We start from the raw sequence: 22697 nt of genomic DNA, 5'->3' as shown, positions 1-22697 counted from the left end.
ACATATCAGTCCTGTCCTACTTCCACACCACCAGTATGCCTTTTGATGCTGCATCTCACCAGCACTCTCCCACTTCATAATAATTTACCTTCATAAATTCCAGAACTATTGCTTCTGACTGTCTCAGCTCTATAGCACAGCTGACAATGAAAACAATGTTAATCATTTGTTTCTAAACAGCTCTCCACTTCCATATCTGATATCATATCTCCCTTGGCATTGAGAACACCAGGTAAATGCCCTCTTTCTCGGGTATACTCCAGTACTAACTTGCCTACATTCTAGTATTAAAATTCAGAGGACTATCCTCTGTATGGAGTTGTGAATAAGCCTGATCTTTGTGTGTCTAATTGTCTGCTGTCCAAGGTACATCATTTAGCATATTCTTATATTTTTCATTATCAAGAGAATGCATACTGCATGGAGTCTTGTATGGATGGTGTTACCATTTCTAGTCTCCTTCTAACTCATGGTGCTTCTTCTCTTTCACGATTAGTCATTTATTCTGCTGCTTTGGTCCTTTCCCTAATATGGTGTTGTAGCACCACCACCTCTTTTATCTTTTGTATCCTGGCACATTTGTATCCAAGTTTTGGTTGCATATAAATTGTTTCCATTACACATCAAGAAGTTGTTCTCAAAGCCAGTAGCTTGAAAAGTTCTCGGACTAGACAGTGAGTACTTATTTATTAATCTTCCTTTCTGCCTCCCTTTTTGTAGGGTTCCTATTACGTGATCGCAGAAGCATTCTGTCGAATGCATCTTGATCGAACATAAAAGAACGAAAAGGCAAAATAGCGAAGTGGCTTTTAAGTGAATTATTTCCCTGGGAAAGAATTCACTTGGCTGCTTCCATTACTTTGCCATTTTCAGCACTGTAGTGCGATCTTGGAGTTCGTATATTTAAGTAGGGGTGGGCAAAGCCCCCCCACACACACACACTTTATGTAATGTTTTAAAGTTTTTTTTTTGGGAACAGAGATTTTTTTTTCCCTTGGAAAAAAAACGCTGTTCTCAGGTTTCGACATTGTAATCTTTCACTTACACGGGGTCGATTAATCATCGCTTTTTTAAGCATTCGATGGTGTAATATAGACCCTTTTTGTACTGTTAGTGCACACATATTATTATCTTTTTTACCATTTATCATCTCCTGATCTTTATCCTATCACAGATTTCATAACTTTAATGATGTTCTGAGTAACATGACCAGGAACTTCCTGATAAGATATGGTGCTTTCCTTTTGACTACTTCAAATGCATATTAAGAAGCAGTAGTCACTGTTCCATCTTTGGTAACTAGGAAGACTGAGCAAAAGGCATCCACAGATAAGAAATAAAAAGGGAGGACAAAATAAAACATAAGGTTAAGTGTACCACTAACTGACATTATTCCCATAATTTGTTAAAAATGTTGACATGTTCTCCTTAAGTTCTTTTATCCTTATCTGCCTTAAGTTTTACTTTCCTGCATCCACTTGCCATTGGCTTCCTTCACTGACACCTGCCCTGTGTCCATTTGCTGAATGATTAATAACAAGGATTCATAATGCCACACTATCATGTTTCTAATATGTATTGCGTTACTGATGCATGAAGTATACTTCAAACCGACTTCAGACTTAACATGCCCTTTAGGTTGCCATATGCAAGTCTGGCAACTTGACTGCTGTGTTTTTGTTTACTGTAGAGGAGTTCTGCTCCTTTATACACCCCTGTAAAATTATGTGAATGTCATTACGAAAACATGGTCATCAAAATGCAATATATAAATAAATGAACACAACTTTCACCATTAGCCACACCTCCAACACAGGCCTATCATGCCACCATAACACCAATACTGTTATAATTGTGACCTGCCTAAACAGTATTACTATAATGCCAATAATTTTGTATAAAAAAATATCTTGACTAGCATTTGGTTATGAACCATGTGGATCTATATAGTAAAAATCAATGTCTTTAGTGCTAGGGGCTGTATTGCATCTACTATCTAACAAACAAACTGGCTTACTGTATCTCAAAGTACCTACTTTATGTACTCCTGCATTCTATCTTATTACAATGTCATTTCCCTTTTTTTTAATGTATGGCACATTTTTTATCATATTTTGTACACGTCTTTTATTTATTTATGTTTTTATTATTATTTTATGTACTATTGCATTTTATGTGATTTTATGTGATTTTTATGTGATTTTCATGTGATTCTTATGCATTTAACTGGAGCTTTTCTCCCCAGGCCTCCTTTGAAAATGGGCCTGTGTCCAGTCGGACTTCCCCAGTAAACAAATGTAAAATAAAAAAAAATAAATAAATAGAATAAACTTTCATTCAAAAGCATTCCAAATATAGATAAAGCTATACAATTTTGGTAGTTAAACCAAGAGTAAAAGCAAATTAAAAAAAAGTCCACTCTATTTCAGTAGGAACTTTTAATATTTGGCAGTGTAAAACTCATAGTTCCAAATGAATGGAAAGGACACACCAACACTTCTTAATACTTTTGTAACAATGGATTATCATTGCTCCTTTCACAAAAAGTGAAATGAGTGAATGATCTGTTCTAAAGATATACACTACTCCACACTAATACATATGATTAATTTTTTCACTGGATGACTGACAATCAGGGAATGATAACAGATAACAAGTGCAAAGGCTTCATGATGATCAACTAACATCTCTCATGAGACTAGCAAAGAAAGCGAGTAGGCAAGATGGACCATTAAAACAGGTTAATGCAGACGTGATCTGTAGACAGGGAATGGTGCTGGCCTACTGAGATGATATTTAAACCAGTAGAGTGGTAGGACTGTGACCAGGAGATAAGGCAAACTACCAGGATCATTCCTTTTTCAAAATTCCCATAACAAACTAAAAAGCAAAAGTTCAATGGCCGAGCCAAAAAAGCATCTTCAGAGAGGGTATCCAAAATCTCCCCAGGATGACCAAACTGCTGAAGTAAAAGCATCTTTAAATAAATATATGCAAATTATCACTTAATGATATACAAATGTTTCAGCTACAAAGTGCCAAAACATGCATAACCACAGCTGGTGAGGTTTGGCTTTATTAGTATGAATGTTTAAAGACTTAAAAAGCAAAATATAAAAAGTCATGGGCATTCAGAAGCTATATAGATTAAACACTGGTATGTCATTAAGGGGGTTATTTGCATATATTCCACAGGCCTCTGTGATGGCCCCTGCACTGGACCAGTAATCAAGTAGCCTCAATCCTCACCACTAGCACCAGTGAGAGACGTACACATTGTGAGGATGACAACTACACACACAGTAAAGTACAATTTCCCTTAAGAGCACACAGAGATCACAATCAGTCTGGGGCTGGTTTCTCTCTCTTTCTCCAGATCCCAAATAAGACCCCCCACTGGCCCATCTATAGGGTTAAGATCTCAGCCAAGTGGCCAAGCTAAGATTTCCAGCACCCTCTCTGTCCAACCAGTGCTTTGTGTCCCTACCCAAGTAGCTGACATGCACACACTTTGAGATTTGACTGATATATAAACACACACACACTGGAAAAGATGGCACAGGTTTACCAACTATGTCCCCTTCTGCCCAGACTATAAGGTAGTACCAGCTGCCACCAGCCACCTTTACATATCAGCTACTATAAGGCCCTTACCAAAGGGTGTCCAATCCTACTGTGTAATGTTACTGTTATCCAAATGGTAACTGTGGCCAAAATGAATGCTATTGGAGTGCTCTATACAGTATCACCAAATACATATGTGAGTACTCTAAGAGCTTAAATATCTCTAAACAAACCAGCCACAATTATAATGTTTAAATATATTTAATAATAAATAATAAAAGAACAAGACAATACTCAATAACTCAACACAGTGACTACAGTGTTCAGAATCACAGGAAATAGTTTAAAACAACATTGCAGGACAGTCTCAAATAAATACAGGAAGCATCTAAACTAATCTTTACTATATTCCTATCTATTTCTAAAAGAGATTACTGTACCCTGATTACTTACTATTAGAAAGGCAAGTGCTGATGAGAGGATGTTTCCAAGTCCAAAGACAAATACAAAATGCCAAGTCTTTCTCTGAGACAGTTCTTAAATTAATAATCAACATTATTGCTGGGTCAGCTGGATGACATCACTTTTTGTCACCTGCCTTCAGTTCCCAGGCTAACCAGATACTTAACATAATTTAACACCTCTGTGTGAGAAATACATACTGTATACCTCAGAACTATACAGCTGCTAGGAAGTCACAAAACAATAAAAACACTTTACATTTCAAACCTAGTAATTATTTCTGTTTCAAGACAATAGAAAAAAACTTCTAGCTCTAGACATCCTGTCACCTCTCTAAAGTTGAGAGATAACACAGTCATAAACAATTTCAACTTATTTTCTTGAGGGCTTGCAAGTTAACTCTGTATGTTCCAGTGTCTACTATTAAAACATACATTTGCACAGGTATAGTTTATATATGTTTCTGTTCTTTTCCAGTAGGATACACTGCAGTTACATTCTTAAAGCGCAGTACATAACATACAATTCAAAACACACTTCTGCACCAGTAGTTTAATATATACAAAACATATAGTTCTCTTACATTTGTGAGACAACCATATGAATCATATTGATATTCACAAAAGACATATGATTATTTACAAAATTCCAGACAGCTGGGCTGGCACTGTCACAGCCTCCACTGTAAGAGGTTTAAGGTTTCACAGCGAATACTCTAACTTAGCTGGTTCTTTCTTACAGTTTTTACTGAATGGTTTGTCTTTGAGATCTATTTTTATCTTTTGGTTCGGATCTCATTTTAGATATTTTGTAGGTACCCTAATGTTTATGGACATTAAGCTTGATTTTAAGCTCTATTTGTCTAATGTGTAGTCAAAAAATCCAATTACATAGCACTGATGAGGTCAAAAAAGCTTAAAATGTGCATGTCTACAGTTTATGGGATCTGCCTTTATTGGCCTGAATGTGCCTATAAAGACTTAAAAAGTAAAAAGTAGTGGCCATCAGAATCCATTTAGCTGAAACACTGGTATGTCCTTAAGGGTTTGTTTGCTTACATCCTAATTGCCTCTACTACAGGAGATTTAAGGTATTGCACAGTGAAACCTCAAGCTTGGTTGAATTCTTCTTACATATACATCCATATCTATATATATCTATACACCCACAAAATATTCAGAGAGAAAGTGGTATTCTTGGATGAATAGTTTGCCATGTTAGAAGACTTCAATGGCCAGACTGATGTCTGGATATTCACTTGGGTAAAATAAGGTCATATATGTACCAGTAATGTCCAACATCCATTCAGATGGGGGTACCAAGCTGCTTAGTGGAAGGAAATTGAAATTCCAACAGTTAAAAAAGTTAATGAAGCGGCATAAGAGCAGAGGAGCACAACACTGATATCACACTCTTACATGCACAGAAGCTAGTGAGAACTCAAGCAATTAAGACTTCCAGTAGTTAAAAAAAAAATAAAATGGAAACTTACAGGCAAATTAAAAATATGGAGAAAGCTTAGCAAGAAGTGGTGAAAGGAAGATGGCATAAGGATATGGAGATAAAACAAAAATCAAGACAAATTTGGAAGTACTAAAAGTTGCAATGATTCTGGGCCTAAAGACTTGATAGTGACATACCACAGCTGTTAAGCCAGAGCACATCAACACTTATGGCTAGGGGATGATCCTACCAAGTTATCCTCTGTGTAGGAAGGGCAGTACTGGTGGGAAGTGTGTGAAAGCTTAAACACACCATCACAAAACTACTGACCTCAGAAGAATATATTAAAGTGTCTAATGCTGTAGGACAAAGTTTTGAGCCGAGAGCTCAAGAAAGGCAAGAAAATTATTAAAAAGAAGATGCTGGTTCTACTGTCTATAGTTTCAGCTTGAAGTAGGGGCAAACTTGATTTTCTGTAAACAACAGTCAAAGACAGCTGATAACCACATCATTGGCTTATTGTAAACCAATAGGTTTTAAGCTGAAAAATCTGTACTAAGCAAAGATCTTCCCTTGTCTGATTTCTAGTTCCCAGCAAATTCCTTTCTCTTTCTTTTCACTGACTCACTTACGACATACTCATATAAATATAGTTCCATGTTCCAGGATGTGAGCTATATCCAACAGAGTACATATAATATGCTTCTTAAGTCAGTACTCCATTTGTGGCTCCCCTCTGTAAAATATGCCCTTGCAGTAGCAGACCTGAAACTGGAAGTAGACCTGTGCTGCCAGCCTGGCAAAGATTATTCAGACTAGTGCTGCCTGCTAAATCAATCAGAGGCTCCCTCTTCTAATATTTGTTCTCCTCAAGAAAACTGCCCAAGCACTGGAAAATCACTTTAATGGTACTGAATTACAAGAACAGGTCATGAGCACTGACATACAGAAACTGATAACTATATCTGAAAATTAACAAACAACAGCAGATCCGTAAACAAATCTAGCTAATGTAAGAAGTATCAGTACTTGAGGACTATAGAAAAAGGAACCGATCATTAAAAACTACTATAAAAATAGATGGGATAAGAGCAACATGCACTATCAAAATAGATTAGAAATTATCTGGCACTATCTTCAACAACAGACTAAAAATATCAGCACAAGCAAGAAAACTCAGAAGGTATATATAAAAACTAAAGAAAAGTATACAGCACACAATTCATCTATGACCCAAAAAATGTTCAAGTAATTGGGAAAAGAGAACAACAGCAATTTTAACCAAAGCAGAAGAAATCAATACATTTTGAAGAAGTAGCTGGGAAGATCCTGTTGAACATAACTAGGGCACTGAATGGACAGAACATGTAAAAGAAAAGGGAAGAAAAGTAAGAAGCGCTAACACACGGGATATGAAAAGGAATGAATTAACAACCATAAAAAAATAGACAAAAATTAAGAAAGTCCGGCAGTTAGCACAGAGGGCCAAGGCGCTGAGTTGCTAATACCTGTAGTGCAAAATTTGATCCAAGTCTCTTAACCAGACACAGCTTTGGGAATATTGGAAATTTGGACTGGGCTCCTTAACGGTCTCCTATACTACATGCTTAGCAACTACCTATGAACCTAAAGGCTCCTAAATGGAAAAGACCAAGTTCAGATATTGAATCCACATTCTGGTTGAAGGTATTAACATCTTTGCACAAAGATTTAGCTTTGAGTTAACTGACTTATATGTACCTTCAGAATGATTCTCTTAACCCCTCCAACATATAAACTCATACCCACTGTTTCTCCATCTGCCCTATCTATTCCCTACTTTATATGTGATATCCAATTCTCTTTTTATTAGCTCTACTATTGTAGCTTTTAGTATTCTACAAGTTCTTCTTCCTTCAATATCAGAATTTCCCTCCACACTTGCATATAATATGTCTTTTCTTTTGGCTGGACCACAATTACCTCACTTATGACACCTGTATTAAACATTTCTTGTAACCATATATCTAGATATATATTTTTATATCTATGTTATGTACTGTATAATTTAGTCATACATTTGATCTTACATTATTGTTGCTGTTATGTAAGTAATCTGGCCTGACCTTACAAATGGTCAAAGATGATCTATGCTCTACTCCAGTAAACATACATAAATTAATAAATAAATAAACATGGTTAATAGCAGTAAAAATATAGCCTAACAAATCAGCCTGCAAGCCTTTTTAAGAACTATAGCCCAAGAACCTGCCATCCAGCAAAATATAAATTGTACAGTGGAATTCATGCACACAGGGTTTATAGTCATTTAATTAATAATTCAATCATGATAATGAAACAAAAGTCTATAAAAGAAAATTGTAGGGAACAAAGAATTATTTGTTACTAAATGAAGCCACAATGAAGAGCCATGGAAAGGGGCAACACCTAAGTGTGGCATGGACAGATTACAAGAAAAAATTGATAGTGTCCCAGTGCTTACAGATATGTAAAATACACCACACATTGATAAAAAAAAAACAGTCACTATAAAACAGTGGCAAACCACTTTACAGCCAGGTCATAATAAAGAGCAAGTTGCTGTTCCATTGATAAAAATCTAAAGAAGGATATTCTCAGAGTGATTCTTTGTCACCTCTGTGTTTTTGCCATTCCATAATCCATTAAATTGTTAACTTAATAGACTAGGCCATAGCTACAGCTTGCCATCCAGAAAACAATGTCAAATGACATCTCATCTAGTTGTTATGGTTGCTTTAAAACTACAATCATCAAGCAAACAAATGAAAAGTGCAATTACAACTGGCGAACTTTATTTTCTAATTGATTATCACATCTGGCATTGAAAGATGTGGGAAAGTAACGACTGCAGCAGAAAAACTGAAGTATTAAGACTATATCAACCTGTAACAGAATAGTGATATAAAAGAAGCTTAACAAAAGGGAACAGATGAAGGGTCAGCAATACTGCATGAATAAATAAGAGCTAAGCTTAGTGAGGAAAACTTTTGTAAACTAAAACTAATACTGAAAACTGGTTTGCTATCTAGGAATGCAATTCAAACTATAAATGTGCTTGTTCCTGTTCTTCCAGCTTGGTGTGAATGACTGACCCCATAAAGTGTTGGATCAGTTGCACAAGAAAACAAGAAAACCACTTCATGCATATCAAATGATAGATAAAAAATGGTGCAAAGCAAGATTATATATCCCTTGGTCAGAAGGAGATACGGACCTCTTTGAAACTGAATGCATTTACAGGTCTACAGTTGTTGTTGTGTCTTTCGGCTTTTCCCGGTTAGGGGTAGCCACAGCAGAACTCTGGTCTGCTAATGATTGGTAGTTGATTTTTACGTGCCGAGTTACTAGCCCTGATGCACAACCTTCAACGAAGGTATGCCCATTCACGCATGTCTCCACGCAGAAGATGCTCTAGCTGAGAATCGAACCGGACAGCGTCTTACTATGAGGCGACAACGCTATCGCAGCACCACCACAGGTCTACAGTCATATGACTAATAAGATTCTAAGCCATGAAGAAAACAAGTCTAAGATACAGTCACATGACTAATAAGATTCTAAGCCATGAAGAAAACAAGTCTAAGATAACATCTTTGCTCAGGTCCCCATCAAAGTGTTGAAATTGCAGAACATCGAACTTCTGATCATTGAGGACCAGGGGATTGAAATTCTGCAATATCAACTCCCCCCCCCCCAAAAAAAAAAAACTAAAACGTGAATACTTCTTATTTCATGTTTTTGTAGGGGGGCAATCCTCCCTACACCCCCCCCCCATACCCTCTGCTACTTAAATATACCAACTCTGAGATCACACTACAGTGCACAGAATGGTAAAGTTCTTGTTCTGCACTGTACAGCAATCTCCATCACAGCATTCAGTATTGCAGAATTTCGACCCTCTGGTCCTCAGTGATCAGGGGTTCCATGTTCTGCAATTTTGATACTTTGAAGGGGACTAGTAGAAGCATTTTGGAAAGGACCAGGTATAAAAATTAAACCAACAGTTGACAAAAAAGTGTCAACAGAAAGTGTGAAAAAGAAAAAAAAGAAAAGAAAGAATACAAAGATTGTGACCAGAAACAAAAAAGAAAGAAAAAAAAGCAAATTGTAAAGCCCAGAATCATTTTGGCATGTATAAAGGACTGCTGGACCATCCCCCATGCTGTTCAAGATTTGAAGCATGAATGCTAAGGAAAGGTAAAATTAAACTACAAGATTAAATGTTAATAACAGTAGCTCATGATAATGGGCTAAGTACTCACTGGTTTACAAAATCTATAGAAAAGTGGGAGATGCAGACAAATGTAGGTTCTGTAGTGTAGAACTAAAACAGTTGCATATCTCGTTGCTTGTTGTAATATACTTTGACTGAAAATCTGAAAACTGAATAGCGCAGTAATGTGACAGGATAGTTATACAGAGGAAAGGTGCAACATACATGTAGCTGAGAAGCACTCAAAACACAAACCACAAAGGATTACTGAAAATTAACAAGCACTGATCACTTATTAATTTTCAGTAATCCTTTGTGGTAAGTACTGATCACGCGGTGGTGGTGCTGCGGTAGCGTTGTCGCCTCACAGTAAGACGCTGTCCGGTTCGATTCTCAGCTAGAGCGTCTTCTGCCTGGAGACATGCGTGAATGAGTGTACTTTCGTTGAAGGTCGTGCGTCAGGGCTGGTAACTCGGCACGTAAAAATCAACTACCAATCATTAGCGGACCGGAGTTCCACTGTGGCGACCCCTAACCGGGAAAAGCCGAAAGACACAAACAAACAAGTACTGATCACATGGGATTATTCAATGTCAACAGCAAATAAAGTAGAAGCAAAAAAAATAGACACTGTAATTAAGGGGAAAAAAGACAACACTGGTATTAATTATTGAAAACAGTTATACCTAGCACAAGTGGTGTCCTGTGTAAAGGCATAAAGTTTTAAAATACCAAGATATGCAAGCAGGAACAAGCCCAATGTGGGATAAAGACACATAGTTGTTAATACTAGTAGTGTCAATAGGGTTAATAAAAAGGAATTATCAAGCATACTTTAATATGCTACCCATAGAGGTAATTCCATATAAACTACTTCCAAGGTTTGACTTAGCCACAGTATTCAAAAACTGCAACAAAAGTAGTATACCACACCCTGAAAAGGCAACAAAAGCAGTATACAACACCCTAAAAAGGCAACAACATTTGGTGGTTCCCTGCCATAAACAAACTGTACAACAGAAGGTAGAAATTGTTGCAAAAGAGAGTAAAATCCCATGAGTGGAGGAGCTCCCTGGTCAGCCTCAGTAAGAAGCTGAGATCCCTTATAAGATCTTCCAAAGCTAGCTACGAAAACAAAATCGCCACTGATTCTAAGGACAACCACAAAGCATTCTATATCTATGGCAAGAATCTCAATGGCAACACCCAGATATGCTCTGAGTTACAGCACAATGGCACAAAAATTACAGAACCAACTGATATTGCCAACATCCTGGCAGATAATTTCAGTGCTAACTTTACCCTCCTCCACCCACCCCTTAAAGGGCCCATATCTGTACAGGAAGAATGCAGAGTCCCTGTAGTCACAACTGCACAGGTAAAAGTTGCACTCTCTAAAGCCAAAAACACAGCATCCATGGGACCGGACAACATCCCAGGCTGCATTTTACACAAACTTCAGAACGAACTGGCTCCCCACCTAAGCACAATGTTCAATCATAGCCTCACATCAGGCTTTGTGCCCACTGAATGGCGTACAGCAACAGTTATCCCAACTCCACAAAGGGGGAGTTACCATTGATCCCGGGAACTATCGCCCTATTAGCCTAACGTGCCCGGTCTGCAAGGCCATGGAATGTATCATCATGGAACTCATAAACAAAGACATTGGTAACCTCCAAACTCTGGATCTCACCCATTTCGAGTTTGTGAAAGGCAGATCATGCCTCCTGAACCTGATCGACTTCTTTGAGGCAGTCACCAAAGCCGTAGATGAGGGTAAGGTGGTTCACACAGCCTATCTTGACCTCGCCAAGTCTTTTGACACAATCCCCCATTCTGGAATTGTAGCTAAACTTACTAAACTAGGTATAAATCCCCATGTTACAAGATGGGTTGCCAGCTGGCTTACTGACAGGACCCACACTGTAAAAGTTGCAGACTCCAAATCTGACCTCAAACCAGTGACAAGTGGAGTACCACAGGGTTCAGTCCTGGGACCTCTCCTGCTTAGTATCTACTTCTTTGAAGCACAGACTAACACAGAAGGCCTCTGGCTAATGAAGTTCGCAGATGACTGCAAACTAGGAGCCATAGGCGAGTCCCCAAATGATGTGAAAATCCTACAGAAGGGCCTCGCTGAGACAGATGCCTGGAGTCAGAGCCATGGCCTCAAGCTCAATGTCAAAAAGTGCATTGTCATCCCCTTTGGTAAAAACTCTGTACCCATGAACTACTACATAAACAGCAGTCTGCTTAACACCGAATGTATGATAAGAGACCTTGAGACCCAGGTGGACAGTAGTCTGTCCTTTGATAGTCACATCTCCACAGTAGTCAGGAAGTCCTTCTACATGGCACACCTCATCGCAAAAGGGTTCTCATATAGGATAAAAGAGGTCATTGTTCCCCTCTATTCATCACTCATTAGACCCATTATAGAGTACAACGCCCCTTTTGGAATGTACCTCACAAGACATCTGCAGCAGCTGGAAAGGGCAGAGAAGTACCTCACAAAGAGATTTATTGGCCTCAAACAGATGCCGTACACTGACTGTCTCAAAAAACTCCAGCTTTACACCGTAGCATATCGCCTACTCCGAAGTGATCTCTGCCTAACATATAAAGCTATGTCAGACCCAGAGCTGTTGGACATGCCACACCTAAAGAAATCCCATTCCCTCCGAGCAACATGCTCTAGGGACCTAAACATTGTCACCACAATAAACAGGACATGCTGGAGGGATAGATTCCTGTCCCAGAGACTTCCCATACTCTGGAACAGGCTACGCATCTATGTCAAGCAAAGTTCTTCATTAGCACTCTTCAAGAAAAATCTTGATGAGTGGATGGGAAATAGGAAATACACCCCGGGGATCACTTCTGTGTCTCTGCTAGACAGTGGCACAGGAAAATAACTTTCTTAGGTGGGGTAAGCCAGGGAACCTTGTTGGCTAGGCTTACGTAGGCCCTCAGGCCGATAGCCTAGTACCTACATATGAACCTATGAACAAAAGCACTATACCACACTCTGTAAAGACAAGAAAAGCAGTATACCACATCCTGAAAAGGCAACAAAAGCAGTATACAGTGGCCTGAAAAGGCAAGAAAAGCAGTATACCACACCCTGAAAAGGCAACAAAGGCAGTATACCACACCTTAAAAAGGCAACAAAAGCAGTATGCCACACCATGAAAAGACAACAAAAGCAGTATACCACACCTTAAAAAGGCAACAAAAGCAGTATACCACACCTTAAAATGGCAGCAAAAGCAGTATGCCACGCCATGAAAAGACAACAAAAGCAGTATATGACACCCTAAAAAGGCAACAAAAGCAGTATACCACATCCTGTAAAGACAAGAAAAATGGTATACCATACCCTGAAAAGGCAACAAAAGCAGTATACAGAGCCCTGAAAAGGCAACAAAAGCAGTATACCACACCCTAAGAAGGCAACAAAAGCAGTATACTACACCATGAAAATGCAACAAAAGCAGTATACCACACCCTAAAAAGGCAGCAAAAGCAGTATACCACACTGTGAAAAGACAACAAAAGCAGTACACCACACCCTGAAAAACAACATAAACAGTGTACCACACCCTGAAAAGACAACAAAAGCAGTATACCACACCCTGAAAAGGCAACAAAAGCAGTATACCACACCCTAAAAAGGCAAAAAAAGCAGTATACCACACCATGAAAAGACAACAAAAGAAGTATACCACACCCTGAAAGAGAAAAATGGGCAACTCAAAGGAAATCCATTGAGTTTTTTTTTTCTTTTTCATCAGAAATGGGGTGTATAATTTAAATAGTCCCCTAGAAGTAATAGAAGGCCCTGATTTGAGGCAGAATTCAAGAACACACTTGATAGGCATACATACTTCTCGGCAACTTACTGCAAGAAATCTGTACAAAACCATAACTAATGGGGGGACAAAAGTCCAAAAATAGGGACAGTGTTTTAATGTTGCTCTTACAAACTTAAAAACGTGGATAGAATAACAGGTTTTGCTTTAACATAAATATTTGAAGTCTGATCTCAAATATCTGCATTATTTTCTGTCTCCATTCTTTAATGACTTGCCAACAATTTGCCAGAAAACCACAATTTTATGAAAACGTATCAAAAATATGAGGCAAAATCTGAACTTTCTATGAAAATCTGTATAGTTGAGAGATATGCAGGCATAATTTAATGCATGAAAGGGTGGTAATACTGTTGAGATATATTGGACGTGGGGCATGACAAATATACAGGAAACTGTGCATAGAGGATGCACCATCTAAATGTATGGTTTTAGGATTCGTGTTGATCCTTTGAAGGTGGATTGGATGAACACAAACCAAAACCTGTTAGCCGAAACTGCCTTCAGCAAACATTGAAAATTTTTTTGCAGGAGGTAAGCCCCCCCTTGCTTCCCCATGTGGGTGGACACCCCCCTCCCTCATAATTATATATAACTCTGAGGTCGCACAACAGTGGAGAAAAAGGTGATCTCCACTTTCATCGAAGGCAATTTTGGTGAACTGACTTCAATTTCTTTGCATTCACTGCAATTATCCTCAACAGACTGACATGCTCCAATTTTTTCATGTACTTATGCAATACAACATACTTATAATATTCCAGTCAGCCTCTGCATACAATTCACACAGATGCATAATGCAAATGTGCACTTATGCAGATTTTTTTTAACAGCTTGGTAAATGCAATAATAACATTCCACTGACTAAAGGAAAATTTACATGCCCAGTAAATACTTGATTGTGTTTAACTTTTAGTTATGTACTTACCATAACTTCAGATGTTTGGGATCCATCTCGCCTACATTCTGACTGATGGGTTCGGAGCCGATCCCTCGGCTCCGACTTGGCACGCTTATGCTATAGAGCGAGGCCTCTAATTGGCTGAGCTATCTTTATCCCAGGATGCACCACCACTAATCCCCCAGATCTTGTTTGTCCGCATTCATGCACACATGCACAGCTTGTTTATATAACATTGTTAGATGTTTCAAGATGAAACAACAGGGTTCGGACCTTCTGATATCCTCTGATCTCCAAGGAAGGGGGAAGGAGGGTGGGTTATTAGGAATGTAGGCGAGATGGATCCCAAACATCTGAAGTTATGGTAAGTACATAACTAAAAGATGTTATGTGATCCTATCTCGCCTACATTCTGACTGATGGGACAGTGTCCTAGCACCTAAATCCCGGGTGGCTCATTGGAAAACACTCCTGAGCACTGTGGAACCAAATGAAGCTCGTCCTCTAGATGCCACATCTAATTTGTAGTGAGAAATGAAGGTGTGCGGGGAAGACCATGTAGCCGCAGCACAAATGTCACCAATAGCAAGCTTAGAATGAAATGCTACCAAGTAGCCATAGCCCTTGTAGAATGAGCCTTGACAGAGGTGGAAAGCTCTTTGTTAGAATAAATATAAGCTTGAGTAATACAGTCCCTGATCCATTTGGCAATAGTGACCTTTGTGACCGCGTTGCCCAATTTGTTTTCTGCAAAGGACACAAACAACTGATCTGTCTTCCTTGATTGTTTGGTCCTGTCCAAATAAAAACGTAACTGCCTGTGGACATCTAGTGTGTGGAAAATAAACTCCGCTTTATTGGAGTATTTTGGGAAAAACTGGGAGCTCTAACGACTGTTGCAAGCATAAAGTAGAACAGACTTTAGGAACAAAAGAAGGATTTGGTCTGAGGGATACCCTGTCGGTATGAAAAACCAAGTACGGGGGTTTCACTGACAAAGCTTGAAGTTCTGAAACCCTCCTGGCTGAAGTAATTGCCACTAGAAAGGCTGTCTTCCATGATAGAAACTTTAGATCACAGGTAGCTGCCGGTTCAAAGGGAAAAGAAGTCAGGGCACGTAATACTATATCGAGATCCCATGGAGGTGCAGGATGAGAAATCGGAGGTCTTAATAAAGCAGCACCTTTCAAGAAGGTCTTACACAACCTGTTGCTCATTAAAGGTGGGTCTATGGATTCATGTAAATTAGAAATCGCTGCCAATTGTACTTTGATGGTAGAAACAGAAGAGCCTTGATTGAAAAGAGAGGTCAGGAATTTGAGTACTTCTGCCACGGGAGTAGAAATGGGGTCCAGGCCCCGGAGTTGAGCCCAGATAGCAAACCTTTTCCATTTGCTAGAATACAATTTCTTCGTAGCCGACTTGTGGGCTGAAGACAATATGTGCACCACATCTGGATCCAGTGCATGTCTCCTGACTATGGTCGGAAGAGGAGGAGCCAGGCCGTCAATTTTAATGTGTGTAGGGAGTGGTGTAGTAGTCCCGACTGATGAATCAGTAGGTCTGGGACCTGGTCCAGGAACCATGGACCTTCCAGAGCATGTTTCCGAAGATAGGGAAACCACACTTGACGAGGCCAGTACGGAGCAATTAAGATCATCTTGCTGCCTAAGAGAGATGCCTTTTGAATCACTCTGGGAGGAGAGGAACTGGAGGAAGGCATAAAGCAGTCCGGTGGGCCAAGGATGGACTAATGCGTCCATAGGGCTCTTCCCGGAGCCGGGTTAGGGAGAAAAATTCTTTGCACTGTGATTCAGAGGAGTCGCAAAGAGGTCGCAACACGGAACTCCCCATTCGCTGAAAATCTGCCTTGTAATTGTCATATTCAGAGACCATTCATGAGGAGAGAGGATGGTTCTGCTCAACCTGTTGGCTATGACATTGGATTTGCCCGGTATGTGGGTAGCCACTAGGAAGCGTTTGGTCGAGACTGCCCATTCCCAAACTCTCATCGCTTCTCTGCAAAGAGGATAGGATCTGGTCCCTCCCTGTTTGTTCAGGTACCAGACAACTGACATGTTGTCTGAGTGAACAGCAATTACGCCCTGAGGGAGGTAATCGTGAAGGGCTCGAAGGGACAGGAGTACTGCCCTCATTTCTAGGATGTTGATGTGGAGAGGGGTCTCTACCGGGTGCCATTTGCCTTGGACTGACCTGCCCAGGGAATGCCCCCCCCACCCCATCTGGGAGGCGTCCGTGGTCAAAGTGGCCGCCGGATGAAGAAGAACAAAGGGTCATCCCTGGTCCAAATTGGAGGACACTAGCCACCAGCGAAGGTCCCGTTTGCAAGATTCTGTGATCCATATTAGATGATTGAGAGGGAGTTCCTGAAAGGACCACTGAGTTGAAAGAAGCCACTGGAGGATTCTCATGTGTAACCTTGCCAAGGGAACAAGGAGAACTGTGGCAGACATCGATCCCAATAGCTGTAGGACCATTCTGGCTGGGGCTTTGGACCTGGGGAGTAAGGCTCAAACCTGATTTTGAATGGTCTGAATTCTGTCTGCAGGTAGATAGACCCGCATCTGGTTTGAATCTATCTCTACCCCTATGAATCTTATTCTTTGAGATGGCCTTAACACAGACTTTGGCCAATTGAAGGTGATTCCAAGGGAATTGCCCAGTGATATTGTGGCTTGCAGGTTCCGTAGAAGTAGATGCTTGGAGGTGGCAGTTAGGAGCCAGTCGTCTAGGTACGGAAACACCTGGAATCCTAGACTTCTCAGGTGAGCAGTCACTACTGCCAAGCATTTGGTGAACACCCTGGGGGCTGTGGTGAGACCAAAGGGCAGCGCACGGAACTGAAAATGACTGCATCCTAGGCTGAAGCGCAAGTGTCTCCTGGACGTTTGATGTATTTTGATATGGTAATACGCGTCCTTGAGGTCTATGGAGCACATCCAAACACCTTTCTCCAACAATGGGAGAATGGTTTGTAAAGTGACCATTCAGAACTTGGACTTCTTGACTGAACGGTTTAGGTTGCTTAGGTCCAAAATGGGCCTCAAGTCCCCGGTCTTTTTTGGCACCAAAAGAATCTTGAGTAAGTCCCTAATCTGATCTGGTCTGCGGGACCAGTTGGATGACTCCTTTTTGCAGCAGCTTTGAAACTTCTAAGGCTGCGGTATCCCGTTGACTGGGTGGCGGGTCCGGGATTCTTTTGGACTGAGGGGGGGGGGCAACAGAATGGGATGGAGTAACCTCCGGCGATAATTCGAAGCACCCATCGGTCCTGAGTGATCCCTTCCCAGGCCTTCAGGTGCTTCGAAAAATGACCCCCGACTGGCTCTGGAGCAGCACAGTCGGGCAATCCCTCAGGGACTATGAAAAGCTGAAGAGCCACGAAAGGACTCGCGGTCTCCAGTGTTGCGAGGGCCTCTGCCACCTCTGGGACGGCGTCTTCCTGATGAATTTCCCCCTCCTCTGCCTCTGGAGGGGGAACCTTCCTGCTGAGAGGGGTAAGACTTCTGAGATCTACGGAACCACATCTTCCCTCCTCTTTTAGCCTTGGGATAAAGCCGAAAGGGAGTGGAAAATCGTGCCCCTACGGCAGTCAGAGTCTTGCCCTCCTGTTCACAGCGGGTAAGTGTGTCTTTCACCTTGGGCCCAAACAGGGAAGACCCATCAAAGGGAGCGTCGGCGAATGAAGACTTGAAGGCCTCCGCGAAATGACACAGGCGGAGCCAGGCTTGTCTCCGTAGAGCAATGCCTGTACCCACCGCTCTACTCGCCCCTTCGGCCGCATACGAAATGAGCCTCATGGACGAGTTCAAAATGGACGACATTGTAGCCAGCTGAGAACCAACTGTCTGGGCCAGCTCCTCAGGCAGGTTACCTAAGAGAGTATCGGATAGCTCCTTAATCAGATCCCTCTGGAATCTCGTAAAGTGCGTCAGGTAGTTCAGAGACCTCAAAGTAAAGGCCGCTGAACTAAGGGTGCGCTTACCGTACCGATCCATGCTCCTAGACTCCTTATTAGGAGGATGGACGGACGTAGAAGCCTCTGCTACATCTTGCTGGGTAGCAGATGCCACCACCATAGCATCCACAGCCACACCTTTCGTAAGGAACTCTCTATCTGGGGGCGCCAAAAGAAATTTGTTTGGACGAGCGGGCACCGGTTCCACAGAGTCTGGGTGTTCCCACGCCCTTCGACAGATCAAATCCAAGAGCTCGTCGAAGGGCGGAGACACCCAGGAGGCGGAGGGCTGAGCCCCGAAGGCCTTCAGGAACACCGACTCATCAGCAGAGGGAGGTTTGGACTGCCAGCTGCCTCATTGTTTTAGGGCTTCCAGGATGTCTGCAAAGGAGACATCATCCGAGGTCGACTTGGGGGACCCCTCTGCATCATCGAGATCGGTGTCAGATGTCAAAGACTCGTCAGGGGAGTCAACGTGCTTCCTCTTGCACGTTTTCTTCCTGGGAGGTTCTTCCGAAGAGGCTTCAGAAGGACCTCCAGGAGGGGGAGAAATCCCAGTGGGGGTAACCTGAGGCCCAGGGGCTCTGCTGTCTGCAGACAGGGGGACTGCCAATGACCCAGTCTCCAATGTAGGGAAGGAGCTGGGGAAACTGTGGAGGTAGCCAATGAAGATTTGGCTAGAGCACTCCTCATAGCCCTGAAGGCGGGACCACCAGAATCCTGGGAAGGTCCCCCCTCCGTGGCCACGACAGTGGACGGTACTCCCGCCGCCGACGCACCAAGAGGGAGACTTGGGACCGAAAGCATCAATCCCGAAGCCTCCCCCCCAGGGCCGAAGGAAGAAGTCCGTGCACTGAACTCCGACCCAAGAGCCGGAGTCGGAGCAAGGGTCGGGCCTGACCCTAACACCTCCACTGGTTCCACCAACACCTGCTCCAACGGTGCCAAAGCTGTTGGAGGAGGAAGTACAATAGGGGAGTGGATCATCGGCTCCGAAGCCAACTGGGCTGGAGCTGAAACCATCTTTTGGAACACCGGAGACTGGAAGAGTTGAAGGAGCACCCTGTCGATGTCCGAATCAGACATCCTGGATGATCTCGAGGATACCGATCGGGCCCGAACCGATTTCTCCATCGGCTCCGAAGGGCTCGGGGACCGGCTCCAAAAGGACTCAACAATTATCGGCTCTGAGGAAACCTTCAAGGAAATTTCCCTCGGCGCCGATTAGGACTTCGGCTCCGAGGGGGAAGAGTCTGAGCCGATGACCCTTATCGGCTCCAATATCAGTGGAGCCGATGAGGGTGACCCGCCTCTCGATGCCCCAGACCTCGGCTCCGAAACCAGAGGGGTCGAGGCTGGAGGCATCGAGGCAGACCGTTCCGACCTCGGCTCCGAAGTCCGTGGAGCCGATGGAGAAGTCTGCTTAGCTTTCTTAGCCGTCGGTTCCGACTGACTGGTCGGAGCTGGCGCTTTCCTCTTCTTAGAAGGAGATGGAGAGGAAGATAAAGCCTCCTCGAAAGAAGGCTTGATTAATCCTATGAGGATTAATTTGTTTTTCCTCTCCTGGAGGACTCGGGAGGAAAACGCATGGCATACACTGCACGATTCCTGCAGATGTTTGGCGCCAAGACAATAGACGCACGAGGAGTGGTCGTCCGTTATGGACATTTTGAACCCACACCTCGTGCACTTTTTAAACCCAGAGGGTTTATGTTCTTTAGACATAGTCCTACAAGAAAAACAGACCACAACAGCAAACTTAAGGGTTTGACACACAGGAACAATAAGTATGCCACTAACTCAGAATATTAAAACTGAAAAACTTTTTTTTTTTTTTTTTTTATACACACAGAAGCGAGAAAGAGAAAGGGGAAACAAGGAGGGTCAAGACCCTCTAACTCAAACGGGTACTTGACCCACACACAACCACTGAGAAGTAGTAACCACAGGGGAAGGCCCCTCTAACTTAAACGGAACCTTCTCTGACAGGAAATTATACTAAAAATTCAATCAAACTGCCAGAAACGCACTCGTACACAAAGAATAGCCGTTAAAACAGCTTTTGGGTTTAAATGAAGCAAATACTGACAGGAAAAAAGACTATATATATAGTACTTAGCCCAGCCAATGTTGAGACCACGTCCAAGCTCTGAAAGCGGCAAACGAGATCTGGGGGATTAATGGTGGTGCATCCTGGGATAAAGATAGCTCAACCAATTAGAGGCCTCGCTCTATAGCATAAGCGTGCCGAGTCGGAGCCGAGGGATCGGCTCCAAACCCATCAGTCAGAATGTAGGCGAGATAGGATCACATAACATCTGCACGATCTGTGAATCGGGGTACTGGTAGCTTGTGTCAACTGTACTTCAAAGCATGGGGTACCTTTTCACCACACATCTGCAAAGCTGTGCTGTAACACAACTATTTACACAGCATGGATTGACTACAAGATGAAATAAGCTCTCCACCAATTTCTCCTTTGCTTCTAACTGAACTTTAAACTGTCAGAAATCAATAGTTTCTACTAGCATTCATGTAACATACAATAGGTCTGGAAACACGAGATTGTTGAAATGCACGCATGTTATTGTAAATAATCAGTCACCACTGTGGGCTTCCGCCTTCAATAAACATTCTCTGCAGAACATTAAGCAAATTCTACTGTTCTTTGTATGCTAACACACTGACAGATACCTACATAAGCATCAGATTTCGTAACAAACTGTTCAGTTCTTTTACCATAGAGGCTGCAGAATGTAGTCTGCTTTGGTATGGTTTATGCTCCTAGTCTGTTTTCCTCTTGCCCCAAGATGTGAATGCCAGCAAAGAGCAAACCTTTTGAAATACTGCTAAAATGCCGATGGCCGTGACCATTAACTACATTTAAAACAGGAAAATTCACTGTCTGTACACAACATGGGTTTTACCAAAACTAAAAATGCCCTGTATTCATCTGTCATGTCCCCCAAAGAAATTAATACTAGAGATGCAGTCACTGTCTGGGACCTAAGAACTATGGCTTTCCATTGTATTACATAACATTTAAAAATCAGGAACAGCCCTCCTTGCTGGGACATACAGCTGCTGCATTTACCATGGAATGCGTGAAATAAAGATACTGGGAATGTACAGGCATGCACCACATGAACAAAAGTCTTAATTGTAACTATTACTGTATCATGCTGATGTAGCCAACACCCCTCACTGTTAACCAATCAGGTGAACGGATGCGTTGCACTTCTTTCATAATTAAAAAAAACTGTACCCCCACGCTTGCTTGCAAAGTTCTGCAAAGATATCTTACAAGTTTAAGAAGTGTAAGGCAGGCTCCTAATTGACAATCAGATTTATGCTTTATATAGTTTCTTGATAATACAAACCTGAATTGGAATTCCGAAAAGCATTCGTGTAAACATAATTAATAACAAACTACACAGTTGAACTTGAACTTGTGTGCGATCCCATACCTGTTTCAGCTCATTTTCAATCTCTACTGCCCTCAGCACGATGGGGCCCCTCACGGCGTACTCCACTTTCCTAACGTTAGGATTCATAGTATCCACTGTTAGGATCTTCTGTGGGGCTATTTCGTGCAGTGCTCCATTCTCGGCCATGATCTTCTTTGTGAGGAGAGCTCCCTCCTGGACTCCAGCAACGGCAGAAACAGAGAATAGCCTGTGAGGAGACAAGAACAGACGGGGTAAGTGACCATTGCCGCTTAAGGATCCGACCCTTACTGATGCAACAGTGCTGGGGCTTGCAGAAGGCAAGACCACTGTAAAATTTCGCGCCGCAAGCCCACAGATCATCCTGGCTATATAAACCTATCCTCACTTCTCACGACTCCTTTCTAGGATACTTTCTAAGCCACGTAATCTAAAGGTTAAATTCCTTTTTTATTATCTAACATTACCTATATGGTGCATACAAAATGAAAAGTATAGTTATAGTACGGGGAGAATTTATAGGCCTTGTTTAAATATTAAAAGAAAAGCACTGCCCAATCGATCAATAAAAAGTTTGGGAATAAACAAATGCATAAAGTAAAAAAGACAGGAGGAGACTAAGGAGGGGGATGCTGATGGAGAGGAAGGAGGCTGGCTCCTAGAAGTGACCAGCATACTACATCAGGCAGGCAGGCTGACACCCACCTCCCACAAAAAGACCACCCTCCTCTTTCTAAGCATAAAGCATCCAGTCCTAAGGAAGACTGGACAGTCTTCCAGCAGGCTACTGGAG

The 22697-nt window shown here is 41.9% G+C and overlaps 1 protein-coding gene across 1 annotated transcript in view; it reads right to left on the bottom strand.

Moving 5' to 3' along the window:
- Positions 1-22365, bottom strand: part of GPT (glutamic--pyruvic transaminase) — a 528517-nt gene extending 506152 nt beyond the window's left edge. The window contains exon 1 of the mRNA XM_044067427.1: positions 21926-22365. Within this exon, the coding sequence (XP_043923362.1) occupies positions 21926-22267 (342 nt within the window). The 5' untranslated portion in view covers positions 22268-22365. The remainder of the gene's footprint in view (positions 1-21925) is intronic.
- Between the last annotated feature and the right edge of the window lie 332 nt (positions 22366-22697).

Source organism: Protopterus annectens, chromosome 3.part1 (genome assembly GCF_019279795.1).
Source record: "Protopterus annectens isolate FY-2018-M chromosome 3.part1, PAN1.0, whole genome shotgun sequence".
Lineage (NCBI taxonomy): Eukaryota > Metazoa > Chordata > Ceratodontiformes > Protopteridae > Protopterus > Protopterus annectens.
Note: the sequence above shows the minus strand (reverse complement) of the source record. Positions and strands in the feature narration are given on the sequence as shown.